The 24,741-nt window shown below is 55.2% G+C and overlaps 8 protein-coding genes and 1 non-coding gene across 9 annotated transcripts; 4 read left to right on the top strand and 5 right to left on the bottom strand.

Annotated features, from left to right (window-relative positions):
• The first annotated feature begins 1,600 nt into the window (after nt 1-1,600).
• Nucleotides 1,601-2,804, top strand: L226DRAFT_383005 (uncharacterized protein). The gene is made up of 2 exons (XM_067674400.1): nt 1,601-1,918; nt 1,989-2,804. The coding sequence occupies exon 2, from the start codon at nt 2,033-2,035 to the stop codon at nt 2,615-2,617; it is 585 nt and encodes a 194-aa protein (XP_067537246.1). The 5' UTR covers nt 1,601-1,918; nt 1,989-2,032; the 3' UTR covers nt 2,618-2,804.
• A 256-nt stretch (nt 2,805-3,060) lies between these two features.
• L226DRAFT_t83 lies at nt 3,061-3,174 on the top strand. Its single transcript has one exon. It is a non-coding gene; the product is annotated as a tRNA-Lys (tRNA).
• A 393-nt stretch (nt 3,175-3,567) lies between these two features.
• Nucleotides 3,568-4,851, top strand: L226DRAFT_484540 (SAICAR synthetase). Its single transcript, XM_067677063.1, has 4 exons — nt 3,568-3,740; nt 3,828-4,041; nt 4,104-4,259; nt 4,315-4,851. The coding sequence occupies exons 1-4, from the start codon at nt 3,588-3,590 to the stop codon at nt 4,734-4,736; spliced, it is 945 nt and encodes a 314-aa protein (XP_067537245.1). The 5' UTR covers nt 3,568-3,587; the 3' UTR covers nt 4,737-4,851.
• L226DRAFT_382829 (MFS general substrate transporter) lies at nt 4,709-7,508 on the bottom strand. The gene is made up of 15 exons (XM_067674399.1): nt 7,161-7,508; nt 6,987-7,086; nt 6,720-6,933; nt 6,554-6,664; nt 6,372-6,500; nt 6,132-6,316; nt 6,037-6,074; nt 5,937-5,980; nt 5,810-5,884; nt 5,695-5,748; nt 5,493-5,634; nt 5,380-5,438; nt 5,277-5,323; nt 5,107-5,225; nt 4,709-5,051 (listed from the first exon to the last, which is right to left on the bottom strand). Exons 1-15 carry the CDS (start codon nt 7,398-7,400, stop codon nt 4,983-4,985), a joined length of 1,626 nt encoding a protein of 541 aa, XP_067537244.1. The 5' UTR covers nt 7,401-7,508; the 3' UTR covers nt 4,709-4,982.
• A 720-nt stretch (nt 7,509-8,228) lies between these two features.
• On the bottom strand, nt 8,229-10,183 carry L226DRAFT_611991 (uncharacterized protein). The gene is made up of 15 exons (XM_067686338.1): nt 10,052-10,183; nt 9,960-9,969; nt 9,876-9,895; nt 9,688-9,817; nt 9,599-9,621; nt 9,512-9,542; nt 9,380-9,451; nt 9,283-9,311; nt 9,186-9,231; nt 9,025-9,123; nt 8,927-8,968; nt 8,815-8,868; nt 8,696-8,763; nt 8,601-8,626; nt 8,229-8,548 (listed from the first exon to the last, which is right to left on the bottom strand). The coding sequence occupies exons 1-15, from the start codon at nt 10,121-10,123 to the stop codon at nt 8,329-8,331; spliced, it is 942 nt and encodes a 313-aa protein (XP_067537243.1). The 5' UTR covers nt 10,124-10,183; the 3' UTR covers nt 8,229-8,328.
• An 855-nt stretch (nt 10,184-11,038) lies between these two features.
• On the bottom strand, nt 11,039-13,550 carry L226DRAFT_460765 (MFS general substrate transporter; the record flags this gene model as incomplete). The annotated part of the gene is made up of 14 exons (XM_067675609.1): nt 11,039-11,122; nt 11,205-11,323; nt 11,398-11,444; nt 11,508-11,566; nt 11,623-11,764; nt 11,835-11,888; nt 11,953-12,071; nt 12,129-12,166; nt 12,215-12,399; nt 12,465-12,593; nt 12,675-12,785; nt 12,839-13,052; nt 13,109-13,208; nt 13,281-13,550. 14 exons carry the CDS (start codon nt 13,548-13,550, stop codon nt 11,039-11,041), a joined length of 1,671 nt encoding a protein of 556 aa, XP_067537242.1.
• A 1,441-nt stretch (nt 13,551-14,991) lies between these two features.
• Nucleotides 14,992-17,431, bottom strand: L226DRAFT_569902 (MFS general substrate transporter; the record flags this gene model as incomplete). Its single annotated transcript, XM_067684368.1, has 14 exons — nt 14,992-15,075; nt 15,154-15,272; nt 15,331-15,377; nt 15,448-15,506; nt 15,567-15,708; nt 15,783-15,836; nt 15,896-16,014; nt 16,072-16,109; nt 16,158-16,342; nt 16,400-16,528; nt 16,596-16,706; nt 16,771-16,984; nt 17,038-17,137; nt 17,210-17,431. The coding sequence occupies 14 exons, from the start codon at nt 17,429-17,431 to the stop codon at nt 14,992-14,994; spliced, it is 1,623 nt and encodes a 540-aa protein (XP_067537241.1).
• Nucleotides 17,432-18,210: 779 nt separating this feature from the next.
• Nucleotides 18,211-19,319, top strand: L226DRAFT_552293 (uncharacterized protein). The gene is made up of 2 exons (XM_067682864.1): nt 18,211-18,304; nt 18,385-19,319. Exon 2 carries the CDS (start codon nt 18,390-18,392, stop codon nt 19,143-19,145), a length of 756 nt encoding a protein of 251 aa, XP_067537240.1. The 5' UTR covers nt 18,211-18,304; nt 18,385-18,389; the 3' UTR covers nt 19,146-19,319.
• Nucleotides 19,242-24,724, bottom strand: L226DRAFT_506198 (DNA polymerase alpha catalytic subunit). Its single transcript, XM_067678071.1, has 18 exons — nt 24,584-24,724; nt 24,338-24,527; nt 23,170-24,285; nt 22,967-23,115; nt 22,724-22,913; nt 22,507-22,674; nt 22,230-22,450; nt 21,936-22,180; nt 21,556-21,883; nt 21,360-21,506; nt 21,139-21,306; nt 20,809-21,083; nt 20,621-20,753; nt 20,350-20,569; nt 20,020-20,294; nt 19,726-19,953; nt 19,562-19,658; nt 19,242-19,495 (listed from the first exon to the last, which is right to left on the bottom strand). The coding sequence occupies exons 1-18, from the start codon at nt 24,674-24,676 to the stop codon at nt 19,365-19,367; spliced, it is 4,374 nt and encodes a 1,457-aa protein (XP_067537239.1). The 5' UTR covers nt 24,677-24,724; the 3' UTR covers nt 19,242-19,364.
• Between the last annotated feature and the right edge of the window lie 17 nt (nt 24,725-24,741).

The following is a 24,741-nucleotide window of genomic DNA, read 5'->3' as shown; positions in this document are numbered from 1 at the left end:
TGGTCCGCCGGCAAGGGGTTTCCCAGCAGTTCCGTTGCCTACAAACCTGCGCGCGTACATTTTGGGAAGGACGCAACTCTATCCCGCAGATTTGTGCTCACCGCTCTCACGAGAAGTCCGCAGGTGCAGCTCCTCTCACGCCCAGGGCGCTTACCTGATGATCCTACATCGTAGGCTACTAAGGCAATGCCTGCGAAACAAACTGCCCTCCCAAGCCTCTCCTCCCCCGCAACCCCGCATCCTACACTTCGACCGAGAATTCGACGAGATTTCCATGAGAGTTACCCCGCACGCTCACGATGGCAAACTTGACCTCGGGGACGTGTCATCCCCGTCGTGACCTGTCGCGTGGTCAACGGTATGTGCCACTCAAGAGGCACCGTCGTAGTGCTCTGCCTCCGAATCCTTGAGAATGCAGCTTCCTATCTTGGCGGTCTGCGATCGCGGGTCCTCGTCCCTCCCTCCGAGCTCGACTAGGGGAACGTCAAGATTATCCCGACGATAACACCACGAACTCAATCTAATGAAGTCCTGCAGGCAAAGGACGTCTCCCGGTATGTCTACATTCTTGGCGCGAACCTGGGAGACGATCAGCTTTCTGAGTTCTGCTTCCAGGCTAGGAAATATCGATGCCAATGCAACGATCGCTATCAGCAATGCTACCTTTAAGAGCGACATTCCCATGGGCTGCTGCGCCCTGTGCGTGTCGGAGCGGTTCCGACTTCCCCATAGCCGCATGCAAACTTGCTCGCAGCTCCGCCACGCACCTATCCACGTTCGTGCTTTGGTGGCATGATACTACCCTGCCTGCTGCGACGACCGTAGCCGCAAGGCTGCCCGAAATCATGCGCTTCAGCCAAACTTTCACTCACACGCATGCTGCTGCTCGCTGCATGATGTAAGTCTGCCATCATGCGGCGGAGGCTTTCCCCAGCTCACCCATTCTCACGCACAGGACGCAACACATGAGTACGCTCTGCACTTACCGAATGTCGGCCATCCGAGCTTTATTACTAGCGCCCCCATGCATTCTCACACCGCCGCGACGTACCGCGCGAATGTTCCATACCCCCAATGTGTAAGCCTCGGTGCGGGAGAAGAAGTGAGAAGACTGCGAAGTCATGCGCGTGCTGCCAAGGGGTTGCGTAGCGTCAACTACTGTCGCCCGGGGTGGGGCCGTGGGCCTGCGTCCGCACATCGTGTGCACCGGACTTGCTGCGCGGACGCATTGCTGCTGATAGGGACTGTGGCCAGCGCCCTGCCTCGAGGTCTGAGGCGTGAGGAGGAGCGCGGAAGAACTCATACTGAGGTAGCAATGCGTCCTGATCGACAAGGCCTGGTCGGTGACGACGCTTGTCGGTCCGCACGTAATTGTATAGACGGCATCGGAAAGGCCGAGTATCGTGTGTGCTTCTGGACGTTTTCGGGACAGGCGCGCTCGCCGAGCTCGGCCGCAGTTGCGCATGGCTCTCCAATTTCCGGGAGTGCGGTCGGAGACGGGTCCTTGTTGCTTGTGGGTCCGTACGGGTGGTTGCCTGATGTGCTGCCCGCGTCATCTGAGCATGCGTTCGGTGCGCCGCAGGCTGCAGCTGATGTGTGTCGAAAGGTTGCGACGGCATAACTCAGGCAAAACGCCACGTATCCCTGATGTTGAATAAAGCGCCACAGGGAGGTGGATGCTGTTGTCGACGTTTGTTCTGTTCCCGGCGCATGCACATCGGACTTGTGGTCCGCAATTGCGTTGAAGGCGAGGAGAGGCGTGGAGATCCCTCACTTTGGGCAATCGGACCCGCATCAGCGAAGCCAGCGGGTCCTCGAGCCGGCCCGACAAGAACCCGCAGATCAGGACAAGCGACACACAAGGGAACTTGTCCTTCCAGATAACAAAAGGCATGGCTACCAGTCGGTTCAGACCGCAGTGCGTCCCGTGGCGTTCGCGCCAGCTTGTTCTTTTGTGATGGTGCAGAAACTCACTGGTATTCATGTAGCACCAACGATACCGCTTCCGGGCTAAGACAGAGCACCGGCCGCGATGTATTCTCACGGAACAGCCAAGCATGCTGAGACAAACGTTGCTAGGTGCTCTCACCATCAAGCAAATACAGTGAGTGGCACAACACCTTGCAGCCTTGCATATCAGAATGCCATCATGAGACCGCTACAGAAGCACAACGCCAAAGATGTCGCAACGCTTATTCTGTTAGCGGTGCGCCCAGAAGCCCTTCACTCCGACGGCTGGTCTGGCATGGTCGATACTCAACGCCCAAACCAGATATGGACCTTCTTCCTCCCAGGGTGTCCCATGTTGGCCGCAGTCCCTGGTGCGACGGCATCACGATGTGTGGTAATCAAGTTTGCCGAATGCGCGCTCCTTCCATCGGAGGCCACCAAGGACGAGTCGAATCGCCTGGGAAGTGACAGACGGCGGCTGATCGCGACGAGTCTCTTCGGGGCACTCGGAACTCGCAGGACGGTGACCCTGCGGAGGCCTTGGGCACCATCATCCGCCCAAAGGCGTTTGGCGGAGCATCATACTGGAGCACCATCGTGCTCTGCACGTTCCTGGAGATCTCCTTCGTCAGACGTCTCAACTCCGGAATTAGCGCATTTTGTCTAGCCCCGCGCTCACGACCACGACCCATCACAAGGACTCCGAGCTAGTTCCGTAGGACGTGTTACACAGAGAACGGTGAGCGCCACTGATATCTTGTTATCCGCATGTGCGCAATACAAGAGCTGTCGAGCTCAGGTAGGCTGCAACTACAGCGTATTGAGCGACTATCAGCCATGATATTCAACTGAGCAATGTCTCGCTAGCTAGCGGATATGCTTATTCACTCGCATCAGGTTTGCGTGTCATGCTGTGCATTCCGATATCCCCGGAAACCTTTGGTGATCAGACAGCGACCAAAGCCATCGCAAGTATCAAATAGTAAGCACTATTGATATTGACCATATTGCTGCCATTTCTCGTTGCAGTTCGATGCATCGAGAGGGGAACCTTCACGAGGCCATCGATTTGATTGTGGACATAAACGTGACTTTGGAACGCTACATATCGCCCGCCTAGCTCAATCGGATAGAGCGTCAGACTCTTACGAGTTATCGGGCATTGATCTGTCACGTGAATCGAGGGCGATCTGAAGGCTGCGAGTTCGACCCTCGCGGTGGGCTAATAGTTTTGTCTTTCTGTCCTTTTCCTGATATATTGGGATGCACTGACAATGTCGCATACACGAAAGCCATGGACGGTACATGACATTCAGTAAATGTCTTCTCATACTTTCATGCCACATCGATCCAGAATGTCCCGAGCGCATGGTGAGGTGAAGATCATCACTCATAACTGGCTCTAGTGTGAAAAAGTTGTGCGTACATGTATAAGGTACTCGGTTACCGGGCCGTCTTCCTGGTGTAGGCCTCTCCAATCGTCTGCCTGCGGGAGAGAATATTAATTCAAGTAGTACGTTCGGTAGCGCCTTCGGATTCCGAGTCCAGTCCACACCTGCCTTATATGGGACGATGTCACAGATCCATTCTTTTCAATCTTGACTCAGACTTGGGTCTGACAGAACTAGCAGACGACCATGAGTACGACGGCCTTGATCGACAGCAACCTCGCCGACTTGCACCTGCTCTCGAAGGGCAAGGTCCGGGATATCTACGCCACTTCCGACCCAAACCTCCTCCTCTTCGTTGCGTCGGATCGCATATCTGCATACGACGTGATTCTCCGCAATGTGCGTTCGGATATTCATTGTGGATGAATTACCGTTACGATGAAAGGAATTGACCCATGAACCGCTCGTGTGGAACGCGACTTTTAGGGCGTACCGGACAAGGGGAAAGTCCTCACGAAAATCTCCCTGTTCTGGTTCGAAAAGCTCAAGCATGTCATCCCGACACACTTCGTGACCGCGGATGTCGACAAGATGCCCGAGGAAGTCAGGAAATACAAGGATGTTCTCGAAGGTCGTGCAATGCTCGTGAAGAAGGCCAAGGTGATCCCACTCGAGGCGATTGTCCGTGGTTATATCACCGGTACGGTACTGGAACAGCCAATTTTACAAGGTTATTGATGATGTATCTCTTTTTTTTCGCAGGCTCAGGATGGTCTGAGTACAAGAAGACCGGCACTGTCCACGGCATCCGCTTACCGGAGGGTTTGGTGGAGTCACAGAAGCTCCCGAAGCCCCTGTTCACGCCGTCCACGAAGGCCGAGCAAGGGCAGCATGACGAGAACATCTCGCCCGAGCAAGGTCTGTTGATTGTGAGGAGGACATCGATACCGCCCGCTAATCGCGTATCTGTTAGCTGCCTCCATCATCGGGTCGGAACTCTGTGCCAAGGTCGAGAAGGCCGCGCTACAGCTCTACAAGGAAGCAGCCGACTACGCCCTCACGAGGGGCCTCATCCTCGCAGACACCAAGTTTGAGTTCGGAGTTGTGCCGTCCCTGTCGGGCGAAGGAGAGGAGTTGATCCTTGTCGATGAGGCTCTGACGCCGGACTCGTCCCGTTACTGGCCGGCGGCGGAGTACAAGCCGGGTGGGTCGCAGCCGAGCTTCGACAAGCAGTACCTGCGCGACTGGTTGACGAAGACGGGCTTCAGAAAGGGTCTGGAGAGCGGTCCTCAGGGCAAGGAGGGCGAAGGCTGGGTCATGGATGACAGCGTGGTTGAGGGAACGAGGAAGCGCTACCTGGAAGCTCTGGAGCTGCTCACCGGCGAGGGGCTGTAGAGGAGTGGAAACCCTTTCCGAGGAGCGGATGTACGAGCTAAGATAAGAAGTATAGACTGATCGAAACATGCGTAGTGTACACACGTACAATCTAACAAGAATTACTCCCTGGGTCATCGTCCTCGGCAAAGAGGCGTCGGGCGTGTGCAGCAGCATAGGCTATCATATCAGGTCGTGAGTGCGGGTAATCAATGCTCAACGCGAGACAGGTGATCGAAGGACCAATAAGGTAGTGAGATAGGCGGATCACTTGTGTATGACTTGCGAGGCAAACTTGCTTCTCGCACGGATGGCCGGACCCTTCCAGTACAGTACCTGAGGTTGCCCGGTAAGTCGTGAAGAATGCAGATCGGAGCTCAACGTTGCTCACAAAGGGTATGGGGATCATGAGGGTGGCGATGCAGGCAAACAAGGTGTTGCCCCAGTGGTACGTCAACCTGTCGAACATTTGCTGACTGAAGAGAGGAAATATGGCACCCATAAGGTTCCCTGTCGAACTGGTGAGCGCAAGAATGCAGGACGCTATAGGGTATGACGTACGGGAGAGGCTCTGTCCAGCAAGTGCGGACGATGCGAAGATGCCATAGCTGCGGAAGGCCTGCTGTCAGCACTCGACCTTACCCATCGATGGTAACGGACTAACCAGTCCGCGAGATACGTGAATACGGCAACGTAGAGGATGAAGAGCGATGTCATTATGACCTATAGGACAAGCAGCGTGAGATCCAAGTTGTACGTAGAATAAGGAAAACTCACGAAGATACCCATAGCCATACCTATCCATGGTACGTTTGGGAACGTACACCAAGCATAAATGAACATTCCGGTCGGGAAGAGAATGGCTGCAAGACACGCGCTGAACAAGCGGGCTTCTGGCCCTTTGGTCGGGTAATATCTCCTACAGCAATATGCAGTTCGGTTAGATCATTGACAATGCCACATAGAAGACCGAGCGTACGCATATAGTCTCTCCTGATAGATCTGGATAACCTCTCCGACTATACATCCGGCGCTATCGGTTGAACATAGTGAGACTCAGACGTGACAGGCCAACGCCCAGGGAGTGTGCTCACATCATGGAAGCGAACACGGTGCCTACTTCTCCCGTGCTGAAGTGGTGGATGGAGCGGAAAGCAGGTCCGATTGACCTAGGATACTCGTGGTTGGTTGGGGCGGAAGGGATGAGATGCGTATGCTTACTCCACCAGGACGAATAGGATACCCCATGCGAAACCGGCCCATAGCTGCGTACTGACGATTAGGGAGGGGGATCTACACGATCAACGAACTTTCGACGCACACTGAAAGATGCGACGACGGGCTCAGTAAAGAGGAGATCTGTTACATTGCATCAAGCGGACGCAAACGGCGTGCGAGAGATATAGTAGTACTCACACAGCGCGCGTGTGCATGAGACGTATATGAGAGTGGATAGACCGGGATATTGGTCCTCGACTCGTGCACGGTAGTGCGTGTTGCCAGTCTTCTTGCGAAGGCGTTCTGCCTTTCTCTTCAGTAGAACACCTGGACGGGTCTCTCTCATGATGAATGGGAACGTGAGCAGGAACGTGCCGTAGAATCTGAAAGTCGACACAGTGAACCATCACCGTCATAGCAGAAGTAACATGAACGTACATGACATGAATCCACTGGATCCACCTCCACTCCAGATGAGGGTTCTGTTCGATCGATCCAGCCGCCACGCAGCCTATACCAGGACCCGCCATGATCATGATGGCGAATACTGACATCGGCAGACCGCGACTATCATTATGTGTATCAGCTACATTGGCACGACTCAGATCGCACCCACTCACTCTGAGGGTGCCCATATATCCGCGATGGTGCCGCCGACCATCGCCGCTGCAGTGGAGCCGAAGGCTCCTCCGAAGAACCGACCTATGATAACCGTCTGTACATTCTGTGCCCTATTGCAACATGTCAGCGCACACAATCATATGAGTAGACGTGCATACAGCTCACAATGCGACCATTAAGTGCATTAGCACGGATCCAGCCCCGCTGATTATGTAGATCGGCTGTCTCCCAAATTCTTCACTGAAGGACGTGGACCATAGTGGGACAAGGGCGAGGGCAAGAGCCCACATAGAGAGGCCCAACGTAGCTTCGAACTGAGAGGCATTCAGTTCGCGGGTCATAGACGGAAACCCCAACGCATATGCCCCAGAGGAAGATGCTGTGAGCAGCAATTGTCAGTTGCCACGTTTGCAACATGGACTTTCCTCTAACCTGCGATAAGGGAGAAGAAGGAGACGGCGATGGTCATGGCCCATTTCCGAGTGTACGAGAAGTTCGCAGGGTTTCGGGGATCTCCCTGTTCGAACTCTACCTTTAGAGGGAGGTCAGATCAGCATCGGCATCAACTCTTGGACGGCGGGGATTCAGAGTAACATATGAGCTCACGTATATCGTTTCTTCAGAGCCTTCTTCGGACGTTGGCTCTTGCTGCAGCTTAGCATTTCCCTTCTCTTCATCGTGAGGATGTTTGTGCTCGCCAGCGTCAGTATCGTCCAAAGTCGTCTCCGGAGACCTCCTCGATAAGCTGAGCCGCACATCGATGGTCCCGACGGATCGCTTAGCATTGGACCCAGATCCAGCAACGTCGACTGGAGTGGCTTCCCGTTCGACATGAGGCGTCCGCATGGCAGCAGCTTACAAGCCCCTCTTTCTGCTGCGGAGACAGGAGGGGTGGGAGCGGGAGGAAGTGCAGAGGGACTTGAGGATTCGATCCCGGTGGGTTAGGGCAGAGCGCAAAGCACGACCAGGCCCAAGAAAACCTCCATTTCTATACCTCAGGGCGGAGCGGTGCCCCTCTACGGCATCCCTGTGGGAGAGCGGGTGGTCATCGAGACTGCTGAATCACTTTCGGGGGCGTTTTGACCGCCAATACGGGTGAATGGGCGCTTGTGTCGGATAAAGCCCAAAGTGAAGCTTCTGGCATACAGTGGACACGCCCCGCCTCGCCTCCTGGCGCTTCTCTTCTCCCGTCTTCATTCTGCCGGGGCATCTTGACAACGAGTATGCCAGAGCAGAGCCTGTCGTGCCCTTTCCTGGCATGAAGAGTGAGACTGGACCTCACGGTGTCACAGTTAAATCCTCGGACTTGCTTGCGTTCCACTAATCGCGAGGGCCGTCGCACGCCCACACTTCTGTGTACGCGCAGTGATGGTAGCTCCTGCCGAGCGGTCCGAGGGGCGCCGTACGCTCCTCAGCGGTTCGTGCATGGTCGGCGCAGTGAGAGTGCGCTCTTCTTTATACTATCCATCTCCGAGGTCCGTGTCGGTGCTCCGGGTCACCAAGTTGTCATCCGGATCGAGGACGTTCGGGTGGCGGAGTAGCAGTTGAAGGCGTGGATTGTGCCTGTTGTCAATGTCGACGACTTTGACTCCAGTATGGACGAATCACGGCATGCCGGTCGTAATAGTGAGATCCGCGCACACTCCAAATCGCCTGGACCTGTTGCGAGCAAAGAATCTCACATAAGCTTGTTGGGATGGGGTAAACTCACTGGTCACCGGTCGTCTTGAGGCCTCCACGTGGCCGTATGAGTAGCCGTAAGATGACGGAACAGCTATACATCAGATTCGACATTGGGCACGTTTCGCTCACTATCAAAACTACATCTTGCGCCGGTTGTGCTAAATTCCGCTGTGGTGATACTGCTCAGGGCAGCGAGTCTGAACGTGGAGATCGTGTGATCATAAACGCTAGAGTTCGATGTGCGTGCGGCGGCTTTGCGGAGATGAAGAAGGACGCGAGAGCATAAGGCGCTGTGCACCGTTCTGAATGGCCTAGATTACGAGCGTCGTGAGCCGAGTCCTCGGAAACCGGATCAGGACCTACAGTTGTAATGCGGAGGACACCGCCTTCTGTGAACGCCAAACGCGAATGCGGTCAGTATTGAGGTCCTCAGCAAGACCGGATCGGAAGATTCTCACCGGTAGTACGAACATGAAGCACATGTTTGCAATAGATGCTGCGAGCATTATAATATAGAATATTGTACCTGGTGCATACGAATCAACGTACATCCGCAGCAGAAGAGCATAGAACTGACCATCCCGATACATTGTTCGATAAATGTTGCCAATTAATGGGGCGTCTGCCTTGGCTAGCACGATATATGAGTCAACCTAAGCATCATCACCAGCTTTTCTCGCACTACTCACTCGATGACTGATACCAATACAACAATGTGAGGAAAACCACCGCTGAATCAAAGACTCAGTACAGCTGCTGCGAGCACACGGAATATTAGTGCACGTACTGGTCTCGGAAACCAGGAGTGTTGCATAATGTACCCAGCCTAGCTGGTCGGCGATCATGGGCATGCACCCTGTTCGATCCAGGAGATGTCGCGGGGGATCTAAGAGGGGACAAGGGGCGCGCATAAGGTGAGGATATCCTATCCGGGAGCGGTGTACATACATGTCAACGAGTGGACGTATATCCACATCACCGCGACCATTGGCCCCTACTTTCGAGTCAGTCGGGAGAACTGCGATCAATCGATGTAGTCACGCACCAGCATGAAGGGCACCAGCATCAGCATCCCTGCAATGATGGTTTTGCTGAAGTTCCAAAGAGCAACGGTCCGTAACATCAGGATGGCTGCGGTGCACTCAGGCTTTTAGCGACACGAATCGCCTCAGAGAACATGCCTTCTGACAACCAGGAGCCTACAACATAGACGCCTATGTAGGCAAACAATATATGAGCACAGGCATCCACAAGCCATGACCATTGTCACCTACAGACTGAGACGACCCAATTTAGAACGCATGCCTGGGAATCAGGTGAGCCACGGAGGTGAACACGAAAAGGGACGGATCCGCACGCACTTCAGGATTCTTGGTGAACATGCCTATGTAAAGCGACGCCCCGGCCTCAGCGCCCCCACCGTCACTACATAACAGTTTTTCACACGCACCGGCAACGACCATGGATTGATCGATGAGCGGGCTGTGGCGGTTTGCAAGAAAAATGAACTTCATGATGGACCACTCCGATGGCCATACGAGGGCGACCTCATCCCCCAGGGTGTCGAATATGTCGGAAATCTGGAGGCGTTGTCAGTATCCAGCGTGTCCTCATCCTTACTAGCGAGATGAGGCCAACTAGATAAGTGATCGATGCGACTGTATGTTCATCCGGTCAGCTAAATATACTCGTCTCGACAGAGTGGCGCTTGTTAACACGCACCATTTGTGTACTGATTGCGATACAACAAGACCCGAAACCCGTGAGTGAGCGCACGTCACAGAATATTAGGAGGAGATCCGCAGGAAACATACCTTGACCGCCTGGAGGAGAGGAAGATGGTGTAGGGCATCCTCCAGCGCCTTTGTAAGGTTGGACAATGACATACCATGCACGCCGCAGCCTGAATTCGAGGAGGTGCCGATGTAGAGCAGTACAGCAGCAGCATAACGGTCTGGTCATTATAAAGCCCCACGATACATGCCATCTGTTGGCGGCAACCCAGTGCGGGAACTTCTTTCGCCGAATTACATAACGGTGCGTGTGCGCGCGTCGCCCTCCAGGCGTCTCCACTCATGACAATGTGCTCGTACATGCTAGGCGGCGAGGCAGATTGACGTGTGTGCTCCCGGAGCTGTAGTCTTCGGCCCGCGCTGATCGAACAACACCTCAGCTCTACGCCCGGAAAGCTATGTGCATCGATGCGTTTGCAGCAGCGTGCAATCCAATCGAATTAGAAGCTTACGAACGAGCGCGGCTGCACGCCGAGAGGATGTCAAAGTCGTGGTACAGCTCCTGCGCTGCTTACAGGTGCTGAGCTACAACCGTGGGTCCAGCGTTGCCACAGACCCCTGTGTTGGGATGTACGCGTCTGAGTTTGCCTGCGGATGGGAGCCATCTGTACGACTTAGAAAAACCATGGTTTAGCCACGACCCCCTTGGTCATGCGAGCGGTAATTCCATCACACACCTTCGCTTGCCCCTTGCCCTACGCTCCGGCGGTGTGATGACAGCGAGCAGACTCAGACGCTCCTGATTCTCGGATGCTAATCCTGAAGCTTGGATTGGGAGTTGCAGAGGTACGATTGCCGAAGCAGAGAACAGCATAAAAGCGAGTAGTCGTTGATAGGGACTCACCTGTACCACGGGGCGGTGCACTCTGCTGGAGGATGGCTGGAGGACAATGAAAGTGGCTGTCATACCGTGCGAGACGTATCTATGTACAGAAACGGCGCATCGACGATCATACGGGGGCAGGCAACGCAAATGGTGTCCGTATGCCCAGGCGGCTATTGAGACCGCTACTTGTGCGCGGCGGGTGGGTGCGTGACCTGCGATGCGAACTTGCTCCTCGCACGGATGGCGGGACCTTTCCACAGGAGGACCTGACAGATGATGACAAGATACGTGGGTCGAAAAGGTACGGTTAACAGACCGCAAGAGGAAAAGGAAAGCAGGGCGACATACATATGGTATAGGGATCATGAGAACTGCGATGCAGCCGAAGAGCGTGGTTCCCCAGTGATACGTCAGCTTTGCGAAGAGCTGCGTGGTGAAGAGCGGGAACGCCGTCCCCATGATATTTCCTGGGTGAGCGTCGTGAGCATCGACCACTGGATTCATGATGAGACTGCCATCGCGAGGGCCTGGATGGACGTACGAGATAGACTCTGGCCAGCAAGTGCGGACGACGCGAAGATGCCGTAGCTACAATCGCGCACACGTTACCGTCAGCGACGAAGCACCGCAGAGTAGTATACGGGGACGTACCAATCCGCGAGATACGTGAAGACTGCGACATAGATGATGAACAGAGCGATCATGATAACCTACAAGTAGTCAATTTTCGACAGTCACAGTGTGAATATGACGGGGGACAGCTCACAAATATCCCTATAACCATGCCTATCCAAGGCACAGACGGGAACGTGCACCACGCATAAATGAACATGCCCACGGGGAACAATACCGCTCCGAGACACGCGCTATACAGCCGCGCCTCTGGGCCCTTTGTCGGCTGGTATTTCCTGCAGGACGAGAAGCCGGTGAGCCAATTCAGTGCGAGTACATCATGTCCAACGGGAATGGGGCACGCACGCATACAGCTTCTCCTGGTACATCTGGATGGCCTCCCCCACGAAACACCCGACACTATATCCCCAAACTGTGAGTGGACTGCAATGGGCGAGGAGTGGCCCTGATGCGAGCAGCTCACATCATCGCAGTGAAGGCCGTTCCGGTCTGGCCGATGTTGAAGCCGTGGATTGTCCGGAATGCGGGACCGATCGATTCTATGAGCACGTAGAGAATGCCCCAGGCAAAGCCTGCCCATAGCTATATGCATTCGTCTGTGAACCATACACCTCGCTAGTGCTAGATGGAGGCACCTACGCTGAACGCCGCTACGACAGGCTCTGTGAACAGAAGATCTTCGGTGCGTCAGCATCAATGTTAGATGGAGCTGAGGATGTACACACAGATCGGGCGCGTGCACGAGATGTATATGAGTGTGCGAAGGCTCGCGCGTTCGTCCTCGATTCGCGCACGGTAGTGGTGGTTCTCGGTCTGCTTACGCATCTTCCTGGCGAGCCGCGTCAGGAGCACGCCAGAGCGTGTTTCTTTCATGCATATGGGTGCAGCGATCAGGAAGAGCCCGAGCCAGCTATAGCGAACCTCGTCAGCGTTTTCAGTGCATATATGTGCCACTCACCGGAGCAGAATACGTACATTACATGTATCCACTGGATCCACCGCCACTCCATGTACGAATTCTGCTCGATCCAGCCAGCGGCTACACAGCCGACGCCGGGGCCAGAGAGGACCATCGTCGCGAAGACGGACATGGGGAGGCCGCGCCTGGGAGAGATATTGGAAAGGGGGAAGATAGTCAGCTCCGCTCAGGTCGTACAAGGAAGGTAGCCCACTCGGTGAACTTACTCATGCGGCGCCCAGATGTCCGCAATGGTGCCGCCGACCATGGCAGATGCTGTGGAGCCGAATGCGCCTGCGAGGAAACGGCCAACGATTACAGTCTGGATATTTTGTGCACTGTGGAAAAAGAGTGAATCAGGGTGTACGAGTGATGGCATTCAGAGACGTACAGTGCAGTCATCATGTGCATGAGCAGGCACCCGGCGCCGGTGACGAGATAGATAGGCTGTCGTCCAAACTCTTCACTGAACGATGTGGTTACAAGAGGAAGAAGTGCGAACCCAAGTGTGTACATAGCGAGGCCGACTGTGGCCTGGAACTGTGTAGCATTCAAGTCGCGCGTCATCGAGGTGAAGCCTAACGCATACGCTCCGGAAGATGAAGCTACCAAGAAGCGGCATCAGTAAGGCGTCGTAAGGCTACCGAAGCTGGACGAGTACCTGTTATGATAGAGAAGACGGATGCCGTGATCGTTATGGACCATTTACGGCCATATGAGAAGTTCATGGGATCACGCGGATCGTCATCCTCGAACTCGACCTGAAAAGCAGATAGGCAGGCACAAAGATGAACATACTCGATCGACTTCTCAGAACGAACACATTCGCTTACGTAGATGGTTTCATCAGCAGTGTCTTCGGAAGCGGACTGCTCGAGCTCCTTCTCGTTCTTCTCTTCCTTGTGGTGCTGGTCGGTGTGGTGCCTATGGTCAGTGAGTTGGCGTAGGTAACTTTCGTCAAGTGTCGCATCCGGTGTTCGTTCAGCTGGGCTTATGCGTGGGTCTACGAGCTCGTTCACGCTGGCAAGAGACCGACGCGCGAGGCTACGGGTGTCGGCGTTGTCGACTACGGTGGCTTCCTCGTCAGCCTGAGGAGTCCGCATCTTGTACTCCACGTCGTCGAAGAAGGAGAAACTCGAGGACGTCTGTCGGCTTCGCACGGACAAGGGCACTACGGAGGGAGAGGGCAGGTGCTTGGTCGACGGGGCAGGCGGCAGTGCATTATGAAGACCTGGACAGTGGAGACTCAGAGTGTGCCGTCACTTGCCGAGAGAAAACGGGAGCGCCCAATCAGGAGATTTGGCTACCTTTTACCCGGTTGGAGGAGTTTTTGCCGTCGCGGCACCGTTCGCCATCTGCACGTCTCATGATGCACCTTGTGAAATTGTCCTTGTGCCTGTGACCGGTTGACCCCTGGCAGCACTCTGATTCACAGCCACCGAACTCGACGAGAAAGCCATCTGGAACGGACGTGAGGTATTTGGAAGTAAGAATAATACGGAGGAAAAGCGTGCATGCCCTAGGCGTTATTACTTACGAGTCAGCGCATCTTGCGGAACGCTGAACAGAAATAAGTATAGCTATTACATAGCCAGTGACGCTTGCATACCACACCGGGACGTCGGTGTTCCGCCACGGAAGCCAGTGTGACTCGTCCACTGCTGATTGAGTCTCATGCGGAGTGCTCAGCAAGACTTAGTGAGTACAGAACATTTCCGGGGACCGGCCATCGTGCGAGAGAGAAGCACAAGTCGGACGAGTGGAGTACTAGCTAACCAGAAGCAGGTATTTGCATCTGTTGTCCAAAGGCTTTGGATCCTAACAAGAGCAAACACCCGCCAGCCCTGCGGCGCGTGTCGTCATTGGCAATGGCCTTCTCCTTACTCTTGCCATGTGCCTCCTGGGCTCGCAAGTGAAGCTCATGTCCTCCCTCTGGCCTACGACCAGTACTTTCCTCTTTCAAACGCTCTTTTCAGGTTCGTGATGGTGAATCTTCCACTTGTCAGTCACCCTCTTCTCTGGAAGCTCACGACGACCTTTGACTCTTACATGCTGACCTTCTCGCGCTTTGACGTCACACAAACACTCGTCTGTTCGAAGATGCGCTCCGCATGTAACCACTGATTCCTCCCCCGTCCGAGACCAGCTTCGCGCCCTCCTCCGCGACACCGTGCCACCTCTCGCAGTCATGACCGCTCTCATGGACCCCTCCATCCCCGCCTCCCATCCACATCCCCACGCGCACCACAGCTTAAGCGCGAGCAAGAGCAAGTTCCATGGCGCGACCCTCTCTTCCTTCAGCTCTATCTTTATGGACCCACCCGCTCGTCGCCTTCTCCCTCCGCATCCCCTTGCTCACCTGTACCGCGGGGCAGTGCACCCGGCTGGAGGATGGCTGGAGGAAAATGAAAGTGGTTGTCATAGGTCGTGCATCCGACGTCGCGCGGGATATATCTATGTACAGTAACGGTAAATCGACGGTCATACCCACGTGAAAGGGGGGGGGGAGGTAACGCGAATGGTGTCCGGCGGCTATTGAGACCACTACTTGTGCTCGGCGGGTAGGTGCATGACCTGCGATGCGAACTTGCTCCTCGCACGGATGGCGGGACCTTTCCACAGGAGGACCTGACAGTGGGGTATCGAGTTCGGTATAAGAGATACAGTGAACAAACCGCATGAGAAAAAGGATGCAAGGCGACATACGTATGGTATAGGGATCATGAGAACCGCGATGCACCCGAAGAGCGTGGTTCCCCAATGATACGTCAGCCTCGCGAAGAGCTGCGTGGTGAAGAGGGGGAATACTGCTCCCATGATATTTCCTGGTGCGCGTGGTGAGCATCGAACACTGGATATGCGCAGCGGCCACAATGGACGTACGAGATAGACTCTGGCCGGCAAGTGCGGACGATGCGAATATGCCGTAGCTACAATCGTGCACGCCTCACTGTCAGCGACGAAATGTCGTGGAGTAGTATACAAGGAACTTGAACGTACCAATCCGCGAGATACGTGAAAACTGCGACATAGATGATGAACAGAGCGATCAAGAACACCTACAACTAGTCAATCTTCGATGGCCACAGACAGGTCCAAAGTAACCGGGGATCACTCACGAATATCCCCATGACCATGCCTATCCACGGGACGGACGGGAACGTGCACCACGCATAGAGGAACATGCCCACGGGGAACAGAACTGCTGCGAGACACGCGCTATACAGCCGCGCCTCCGGGCCCTTGGTAGGCTGGTACTTCCTGCAGAGCGAGAAGAAGCCGGAGAGTCGGTTCAGTGCGAGTACGTCATATGTAGCAGGGATGGAGGAACGCACGCATAGAGCTTCTCCTGGTACATCTGGATGGCCTCTCCGACAAAACACCCGACGCTGTATCCACATTTTGTGAGCGAACTGCGATAAGCAGGGAGTAGTCCGCATACGCTCACATCATCGCAGTGAAGGCCGTTCCGGTCTGGCCGGTGTTGAAGCCGTGGACTGTCCGGAATGCGGGACCGATCGATTCTATGAGCGCGTAGAGAATGCCCCAGGCAAAGGCCGCCCATAGCTATATGCACTCGTCTGTGAACCATACGCGTCGCCACTGCTAGATGGAAACACTTACGCTGAACACCGCTACGACAGGCTCTGTGAACAGAAGATCTTCGTTGCATCAGCATTAATGTTAGATAAAGCTGAGGATATACACACATATCGGGCGCGTGCACGAGATGTATATGAGTGTGCGAAGGCTCGCGCGTTCGTCCTCGATTCGCGCACGGTAATGATGGTTCTCGGTCTGCTTGCGCATCTTCTTGGCGAGCCGCGTCAAAAGCACCCCAGAGCGTGTCTCCTTCATGCATATCGGTACAGCGATGAGGAAGAGTCCGATCCAGCTGCAGCGAACCTCGTCAGCATTATCAGTGCATATGAAAATCGAGCAGAATACGCACATTACATGTATCCACTGAATCCACCGCCACTCCATGTGCGGGGTCTGCTCGATCCAGCCAGCGGCCACACAGCCGACGCCGGAACCGGAAAGGGCCATCGTCGCGAAGACGGACATGGGCAGGCCGCGTCTGAGGAGGGGAACATAGTCAGCTCCGCTCAGGGCGTGGAGGGAGGTAGCCGACTCGGTGAACTTACTCATGCGGCGCCCAGATGTCCGCAATGGTACCGCCGACCATGGCGGATGCCGAAGAACCGAACGCACCGGCGAGGAAACGACCGACAATAACAGTCTGAATATTTTGCGCACTGTGGATGAAGGGAGAATGTCAGCCAGGGTGGGGTGTACGAGACACGACAATCAGAGACGTACAGCGCAGTCATCATGTGCATGAGCAGGCATCCGACGCCGGTGACGAGGTATATAGGCTGTCGTCCAAACTCTTCACTGAACGATGTAGTTACAAGAGGAAGAAGCGCGAACCCGAGCGTGTACATGGCGAGGCCGACTGTCGCTTGAAACTGGGTAGCATTCAAGTCACGCGTCATCGAGGTGAAGCCTAACGCATATGCTCCGGAAGATGAAGCTACCAAAAGCGGCATCAGTACGGCGTCGTAAGGTTATCGCAGCTGTGGTTACCTGTGAGGATAGAGAACATGGATGCTGTAATTGTTATGGCCCATTTGCGGCCATACGAGAAGTTCATGGGATCACGCGGATTGTCATCCTCGAACTCGACCTGAAAAGCAGATAGGCAGGCACATAGATCAACATACTCGATTGACTTTACGGAACGAACATATTCACTTACGTAGATGGTTTCATCAGCAGTGTTTTCGGAAGCGGACTGCTCGAGCTCCTTCTCGTTCTTCTCATCCTTGTGGTGCCTATGGTCACTGAGTTGGCGCAGGAAACGTTCATCAAGTGTCGCCTCTGGTGGTCGTTCAGCTGGGCTTATGCGTGGGTCTACGAGCTCGTTCACGCTGGCAAGAGACCGCCGCGCGAGGCTACGGGTGTCGGCGTCGGCGATCATGGTTGCTTCCTCGTCAGCCTGAGGAGTCCGCATCTTGTACGTCGTCGAAGAAGCAGCAACTCAAAGCTTGGACGACTCTCGGCTTGGGACGGACGAGGGCCCTACAGACGTAAAGGGCAGGTGCCTTGGTCGACGGGACAGACGACAGTGCATTATGATAGAAGCATGCCATGCGTGACTCGAGAATAAGCGGCAGGCTGGGGACGACCCAATCAGGATATTTGGCTGCCTTTACTTCACCGGGGCACCGTTCGCCATCTGCACGTCTCATGATGCACCTTATGAGGTTGTCCTCGTGCCCGGGATCCTGGCAGCACTCTGATTTTACAGCCACCGAAGCCTTCGAAATGCAGCAGCTGCCTTGAAGTCATCTGTTGAGAAACGTAAGGTTTTTGGCGTTCAGGATAGAGGGAAAATGTGCATGCCCTCCATTGCTTATTGCGACAATCGCATCTTGCACGCGGAACAGGAACATAGCCTGCGAACTCCTGAGTGCCAATATGAAAAGTACGGGACGTCGGCGTTCCGCGATAAAGTCATCGTGACTTGTCGACTGTTTCAGTTTGTGCCGTGAGTCTAGCGAGTACTTTGGCTGTGGTATACATGAAGATGACAGGACCTCGTGCGAGAGAGAAGCACAGGTCGGACGATTGGAGCTGCTTAGTTAGCCTCCAAGGGCAAGTGTTTGCATCTATTGTCCAAAGGCTTTGGATCCTCACAAGAGCAAACAACCGCCAGCCCTGCGCGTGTCGTCATTGGCCGTCTCCTTACTCTTGCCACGTGCATCATTTACCTGCTGGGCTCGCAAGTCAAGCCCATGTTCTCCCTCTGGCTTGCCACTAGTACTGTCCTCTGTTGAAAGCTTTTCCTCAGGTTCGTGATGGTGAACCTCTGACTCGTCAGTCTCCCTCATCTCTCTCGAAACTCACGACGACGTTTGACTCCTCTCACAGGCCACATGCTAACCTTCTCGCGCTTTGCGTCGCGACAGTGCTCGTCGGTTCGAAAATGCGCTCGACATATAACCACTGATGCGTCCGCCGTCCGAGACCAGCTCCGCGCCCTCCTCCGCGACACCGCGCAACCCGTCGCAGTCGTGACCGCTCTCATGGATCCCTCCATCCCCGCCTCCCATCCGCATCCCCACGCGCACCCCAACCCAAGCGCGAGCAAGAGCAAGTTCCACGGCGCGACCCTCTCTTCCTTCAGTTCCATCTCCATGGACCCGCACCCGCTCGTCGCCTTCTCCCTCCGCATCCCCTCGCGCATGGCGACCTCGCTCACCTCCGCACACTCCTCCACCTCCTTGCCCTCGCACATGGTAATCAACATCCTCTCCGAGCGCCAGGAGGCCACTGCGGTACGCTTCTCGCGCCCGGACATGCATCCGGAGCCTTTTGTCGGCCTGCCGCATACGCTCACGCAAGAGGGTCTGCCCGTTTTGGATGGGAGCGTGGGCGCGCTATCGTGTCGGCTTGTCGCGGCGTCGTGGCCATTGCATGATTTGGAGTCGCTGACGGAGGGAGGTGCTGGGAAGGATGGGAAGGAGTGGGAGGGCGAGGGTGTCGCGTCAGAACTCTTCATCGCGCAGGTGGTACGTGTGGAACGGACATTGCCTGAGGGTGAGGCAGCGAGGCCTTTGCTGTACCACAGAAGAGGGTACGTCACTACGCAACCAATAGAATCTCCTAATAGCACGAAGCCGTCTGGCTAGGCGGCCAGCTCGTTGCTCCTCATATTTTATCAGACCGATGTGTGAAGCAAGAGTGCCATGTCAGGCCCTCCCCGATTCCTGATACTGCATGACAATGTGAGGTGGAACGTTTTGCGTATATAGACAGCAATGATAGCAATACAATAGCGATGATGGTATAGTAGTACAGACAACATGACAAAATGTCCTCTAACCATCCCATGTCAGGGCTGCAAACGCCTACAACTTCATGAACGAGAACAGTGCGCTCATCTGCACCCACCGGCGCCCGCACTCATCGAGATACTTCTCCGCTACTCCCACCAGGTGTCTGCACGCTTCACCCTGCACCAGTCGAAGCGAGAACAAGTCTGTAGCAAGGCAACATCAGCAACTACTCACGGCTTGCAGTATATAACAAAGCCCGGCGGACGTACCCTGCTTGAGCCCACCAGTCGCGACGTCGTGCGCCTTGTCAATATCAAACAGCGATTTGTAGTACCGCAGCTGGTTATACAGTTGCGCATCCGAGTACTGTTTGCGCAATGCCAACGTCAGCATCCTCCGGACGAACAACCAGCAGCTAAACAGAAATATGCACCTCAAACGTGACAGCGCCCCGACACCCCGGACGCAAGCACCGACGCCCGTACACCCCCATCATGCGCGTTCGGTTCCCGCACGTCGAGTCATCGCACACAAGCCAGCTCTCGTAGTACTTGGCGATGTGCTCGCGGATCTGCACCTCCAGTTGCGTCTGCAGGCTCGCCATGCCGACGGGCCCGTGGCACTGTGGGCAGGAGAGGCCAGAGTGCTGCACGTGCGATTTCTACGAGGTCAACAGTCATCAGCACGAGGAAAGCGTGAGGGGCCATGCAGAGGAATGGAAGCGTACCTCGCGATCACTCAAAGGTCCACAGGGCACAATCGCCTTGCACTCGCGACAGCGGACCATGAACGGCTCTGCGTCCTTGAACCGCTGCGCGTCCGACATGAGCGAGTCGAGCGTTCCGAGGGACATCTCGTCCGACTCCCCGGCAGAGACTGTGCGGTAGCGATTGGGGTCGAGACCGAGACATTCTGCCAGTCGGGCGCGGTCCGTACCCTCAATGGGTTCACATAGGCGTTCGATGGGAGGGAGGATCTGCTGCGAGAGATAGTGCTCATAGTCTGTGTCGGCCCTTGTCAGCGGAGGCCACCAAGGAAAAGGGTAATGGAGCCGTACCGATCTTGTGCTTGTCGCTCTCGCGGCGGACCTCGTCAGGGTGCATCGCCCTGTCCGCCTGAGCGGTCTTCGACGTCTCGCCGCCCTCGCCTAAGCAGAAGATGTAGGGAATGACATCGCCGGCACGTGCAGTACCACCCTTGGCCTTCATGCGGAGAGCAACTTGGACGTGTGGTTGGCTCTTGGCATCGGGGTAGTCCTCTGGGTTCTTTCCCAGACGCTGCGGAAAGAGGTGAGCATGGAGTCGACAGTGTCGTGACATGACACCAACCTTGTAGATAATGAACTCATCAAGTTTGATCTTGCCTGCACGGACTTGTTCGCCGATGGTAGTCAAATACTCGTGGATGTTCTCCACGACTGTCTCAGTGGCTTCGCCGGAGAGGATCTGCTCGAGCACATATCTGAACCCCCAAGTCAGTCTACATCAGGCATACAAGCCACATCGATTGCACGTACTGCGAGACAGTCTTGGACAGGGCACAGTACTCGCGACGCTTCATGTCGAGACCCTTGACTTCAGTTGTCGTGCGGTTGCTATCCTCGACCTTGACGGCGGCATACTTCTTCTTCTGCAGGAGTAGAAGCCGCTTGAAGATGCCGTCGAGGTCGATCTCGAGCAGCTTGTAACAATCGTTCACCGCCTTCTTGAACTCGGCAGAGATCTTGAGGGCCTCCGCGAGTTCGGTCACGTTGGAGTTGACGAAAACCGAATCGGTATCACCATAGACCACCTACGAGAGGGGTGAGCATGCACGACACGCAAGAGTCAGAGGGAGAAGGACGCACGTCCAGCTGCATAGACTCGGCAAGTTCCCTGGTGTGTGTCAGGATCTCACGGCCCTTGAACGTCGTCAAGGCGGCGAGCGGACGGGCGTAGAACCTTGAGTACTCGAAACCGAGACACCCATACATACTGTTAGCCGTCAGTTTCAGCGCCATCTGCTTGATGTCCCACTGCATCGGGATAGTCAATACCAAGACAGCCGGGACAATGACATGTCGTATACCTGGAGAAGCTGGGCAGGAGTCGCCTTCTTATCCTTCATGAGACTCTTCACCTGTCTTCGACGACTGACGAGGGTAGCAATAAGACGCGGCAGAACGCCCTGAGGAGTCTCGGTGCTTGGCGGCTCCGGGATCTTCTCCTCGCCCTCCTGAACGAGTCTCAGCATCGGATCAGTATAGTGCACGCGTACCACGTACCTCATCTTCAACAGGCTCCACCGTCGTGAAGTCAATGTTGTACTCCTGGATAATACTCGGGTATAGCGAGTTGAAGTCCATGACCAGGATGTACTTGTCCCAAAGGCCACGTTTGGGCTCGAAGACGAGACCACCCTTGTATTTGTCCTTCTTGCCTTTGGTAGCCTTGGCGCCGCCCTCGCCTTCTTCGTCTTCCTTGGCCGCCTTGATCGCGGTTGCAGCCTTCTTGCCGTACAGCTTGTCGGGACAGATATACTTGAGGCGGTGGAACTCGTGTAGCAAAATGTACTCATTCCGCTCTGCACGACCTCCGTTGAGAGTCTTGTTCCTGTCCATATGGGTGAGCGGAGGCTGTGGTACATGTCAGGAGAGATACGTACCATGAGTTACCGGCAAGGTTGGTCAACTGCCTTGTGAGAGGGAGAAGCTGTACCTTGGACGCCAGCGCCATTTGGTAGTGCGCGTCCAGTTCACAGTGCTGGAGGAACTTGATCAGGCGATCAGGTGAGCTGACGCTGCCGTCGAAGTAACTCGCGGTCTCTTCAGGATCGAGCTCCTGCCGCTCGCTCTTGAGGTGCGTCTTGCACATCTCAGTGAGCGACCATGTCGTCGACGTGATCATGCCCTGTCATCCGGTCAGCGCATATTCCACAAAAACAACGATATGCGCAGACCTTGGCTCCGTCACTCGCAAGATCACACAGCAGCCGCCCGCTGAGAAATCGCAGGTTGGTTCCCTGCCGGCCGATGTTAGGCCACTTGGACCGCCTGAAGCGACCGATGCGGGACCAATGCTCCGCCTTGAGCTCACGCATACGATGAAGCATGACGTCCAATGACACGCCCAGGAATTCATGCCCAACAATCACATCTGGATCGGCCTTGTGGATGGATACTGAGAAGGTGTATCAACGTAAAACTCGCAAGTGTAACAAGAAAGCCTAATCATACCGAGTAGACTGTTGAGCAATGCGCGCTCAGTTGGCTGTGGCGAAACGACGCCCTTGCCATTCTTGCTCGCACCAGCCTCGAAGTGCGGCGGGAAGCGATCGAGGGGTCTGACGAACGTCCGGACATTGCATGGTAGGGCTTCCGGTGGTGTGGGGTCGTCAATGTCAACTACAGGGGATGTTAGTAGTGGAAGTGATCAGCCTCGACTTAGACTTACGGTTCGACCATATACGCGTAGTGGCGCAGACGATCTCGCGGATGTTCTCTTTGTGGTTTACGATGGTCCGCATACTGAGCGAGAGGACGGTGAGAGGAGGCATCTCCCGAGGCGCATCAGGATCAGTCTCAGAGAAGGGATTGATATCCTTTGGGTCGGACACCGTCGCCTCAATCTTGCACCACGAGACCTGAGGCATACATCGGTGAATGCAGGCTCGAGGCTCGAAACATCGGCACTTACACCCTTGTTGTCGATCTCAGGATACTTAACCTGCAGCCAACAGGGACCCATGATCTTACGCTTCAAGACCAGCAGCTCGAACGCGCTCGTATTGGTGCCAAATATGCGCGAGAAGGTCGGACTCGATGCCGTGTTAGGGAGTTGAGGCTCTGTTCTGCAGTGTCAGGCATACGTAACTAGAGCCATTCGAGCAGTGTCCTTACCGGCGAAAGGATAGACGACCTTCAACCACTGCCTCTCCTCTCTCGGGACGTCCTTCTCGCCAAAGGCGTACTTCCGCTTCACGAACTTGCCCTTGAAGGTCTTAATACCCGCCTTCTTGCGCAGCCGGTCGAAGTCCATATAGATGTCCTGTAGTTCTGGCACCTTGTCCGTCTCGTACATCTCGCCTGTGTCTTCGTCCTCCGCCAAGCGCCGTTCGCGAGGGAGAACGAAGAGATTTCGCTCGATGTTCTCCACGGTGACGCAGATCGAAACCCAGACCTTGGTCTTCTTGTCCTGAGCTTTGCCAATGAAGTAAAGCTTGCCTTCGTGCTCAAGGTAGTCGAGCCAGTAAAACCGCAGTGAGCCATCCTCTTCAAGTACCGAAATCTTCGAAGGCGCAGGTGTGCGCGTGGCGTTCGATACAGCGGGCCCGAACGTATCGTCAGATGCTACTTTTAAGGAGTCGTAGACGGAGAGCCAGGCAGGGTTATCGTCCAACTTCTTCTTGGCAGGAGGAGCATTCCCATTGATCGGCTTGAGCGGTTTCGCTGACGAGTCCACCTCGATCTTCGGCTTAGGCTTCATGTCGAGATCATCATCATCGACGTCCATGAACGCGTCCATGTCCATGTCATCGAACGAAGCGTCTGTGTCCTCCGTGCCGCTCTCTACCCCAAGTTTGCCCATACGCTCGATCGCAGGCATAATGCCAGGTGCCTCCGTCTTCAGCTTCTTCTTCGGGCTGAACATGTAGTCATCCCCGCTGGACGGACCAGCAACGTCGTCGTAGTACGGGCCGTCGGATGAAGTGTCAGGGTCTGCACTGCCATAGCCGTACCCTGTACCACGGGAATGAGAGCGGTAGCCGCTGTGAGGAAGAGGGGAGGAGCTGCCATCGTCGTAGGACGGCTCGGGCTCAGGTTTGCGCTTTCTTGGTCTGGCCGCGGGCTTTGTAGGGACGTGATCCATGTTCCCAAGCAGATCGTTCATGAAGTCTTCCTCCTTCTCTGCTGAGACGGTTGGACGGTACGCGCTTATGGCGGGCTGAACAGCAGGGGGCGGAGGTTTGGCCTTGGCTTTCGCTTTCCCCTTTGCGTCCGCCTTCCCTTTCTTAGCTGGAGGGTGGTTATGGGACGGAACCCGCAGTGTGAGTGATAGAGAACATACATCTGCCCTTTGGTCGATCATCATCACTCTGCTCGCTCTCCTCCGCCCTCTCGAAGTCATCCACTCCCGTGTCGACGTATCCACTGAAACCATCGTCCTCAACAAAGTCGTCTTTGGCGAGTCGCCCAGCTACGATCGACTTGTATTGCGCTTCTGACACTTCATCATAAATCTTGTCATCCTCCTCGACCTGGAAGACGCGTCAGACACGCGTGTACTCTGCCACCATCGCACCCGAACGCGTACCTTGTATGTGCGTTTGCCACCTTCACGGACGCGTTTGAGTTCTTGTAGCTTCTGGAGCTTGTCCCTCTTCGCCTGTAGTGCTCTACTCGACATCTTTCCGCAGAAGTTTCAGAGGTACGAAAGCAAGGAAACAGGGGGAGGTGATCTGGTGGAGGTGA

The sequence above is a fragment of the Lentinus tigrinus genome (genome assembly GCF_003813185.1).
Source record: "Lentinus tigrinus ALCF2SS1-7 unplaced genomic scaffold L226scaffold_8, whole genome shotgun sequence".
Taxonomy (NCBI): Eukaryota; Fungi; Basidiomycota; class Agaricomycetes; order Polyporales; family Polyporaceae; genus Lentinus; species Lentinus tigrinus.
This window is presented reverse-complemented; position numbering and strand designations above follow the sequence as displayed.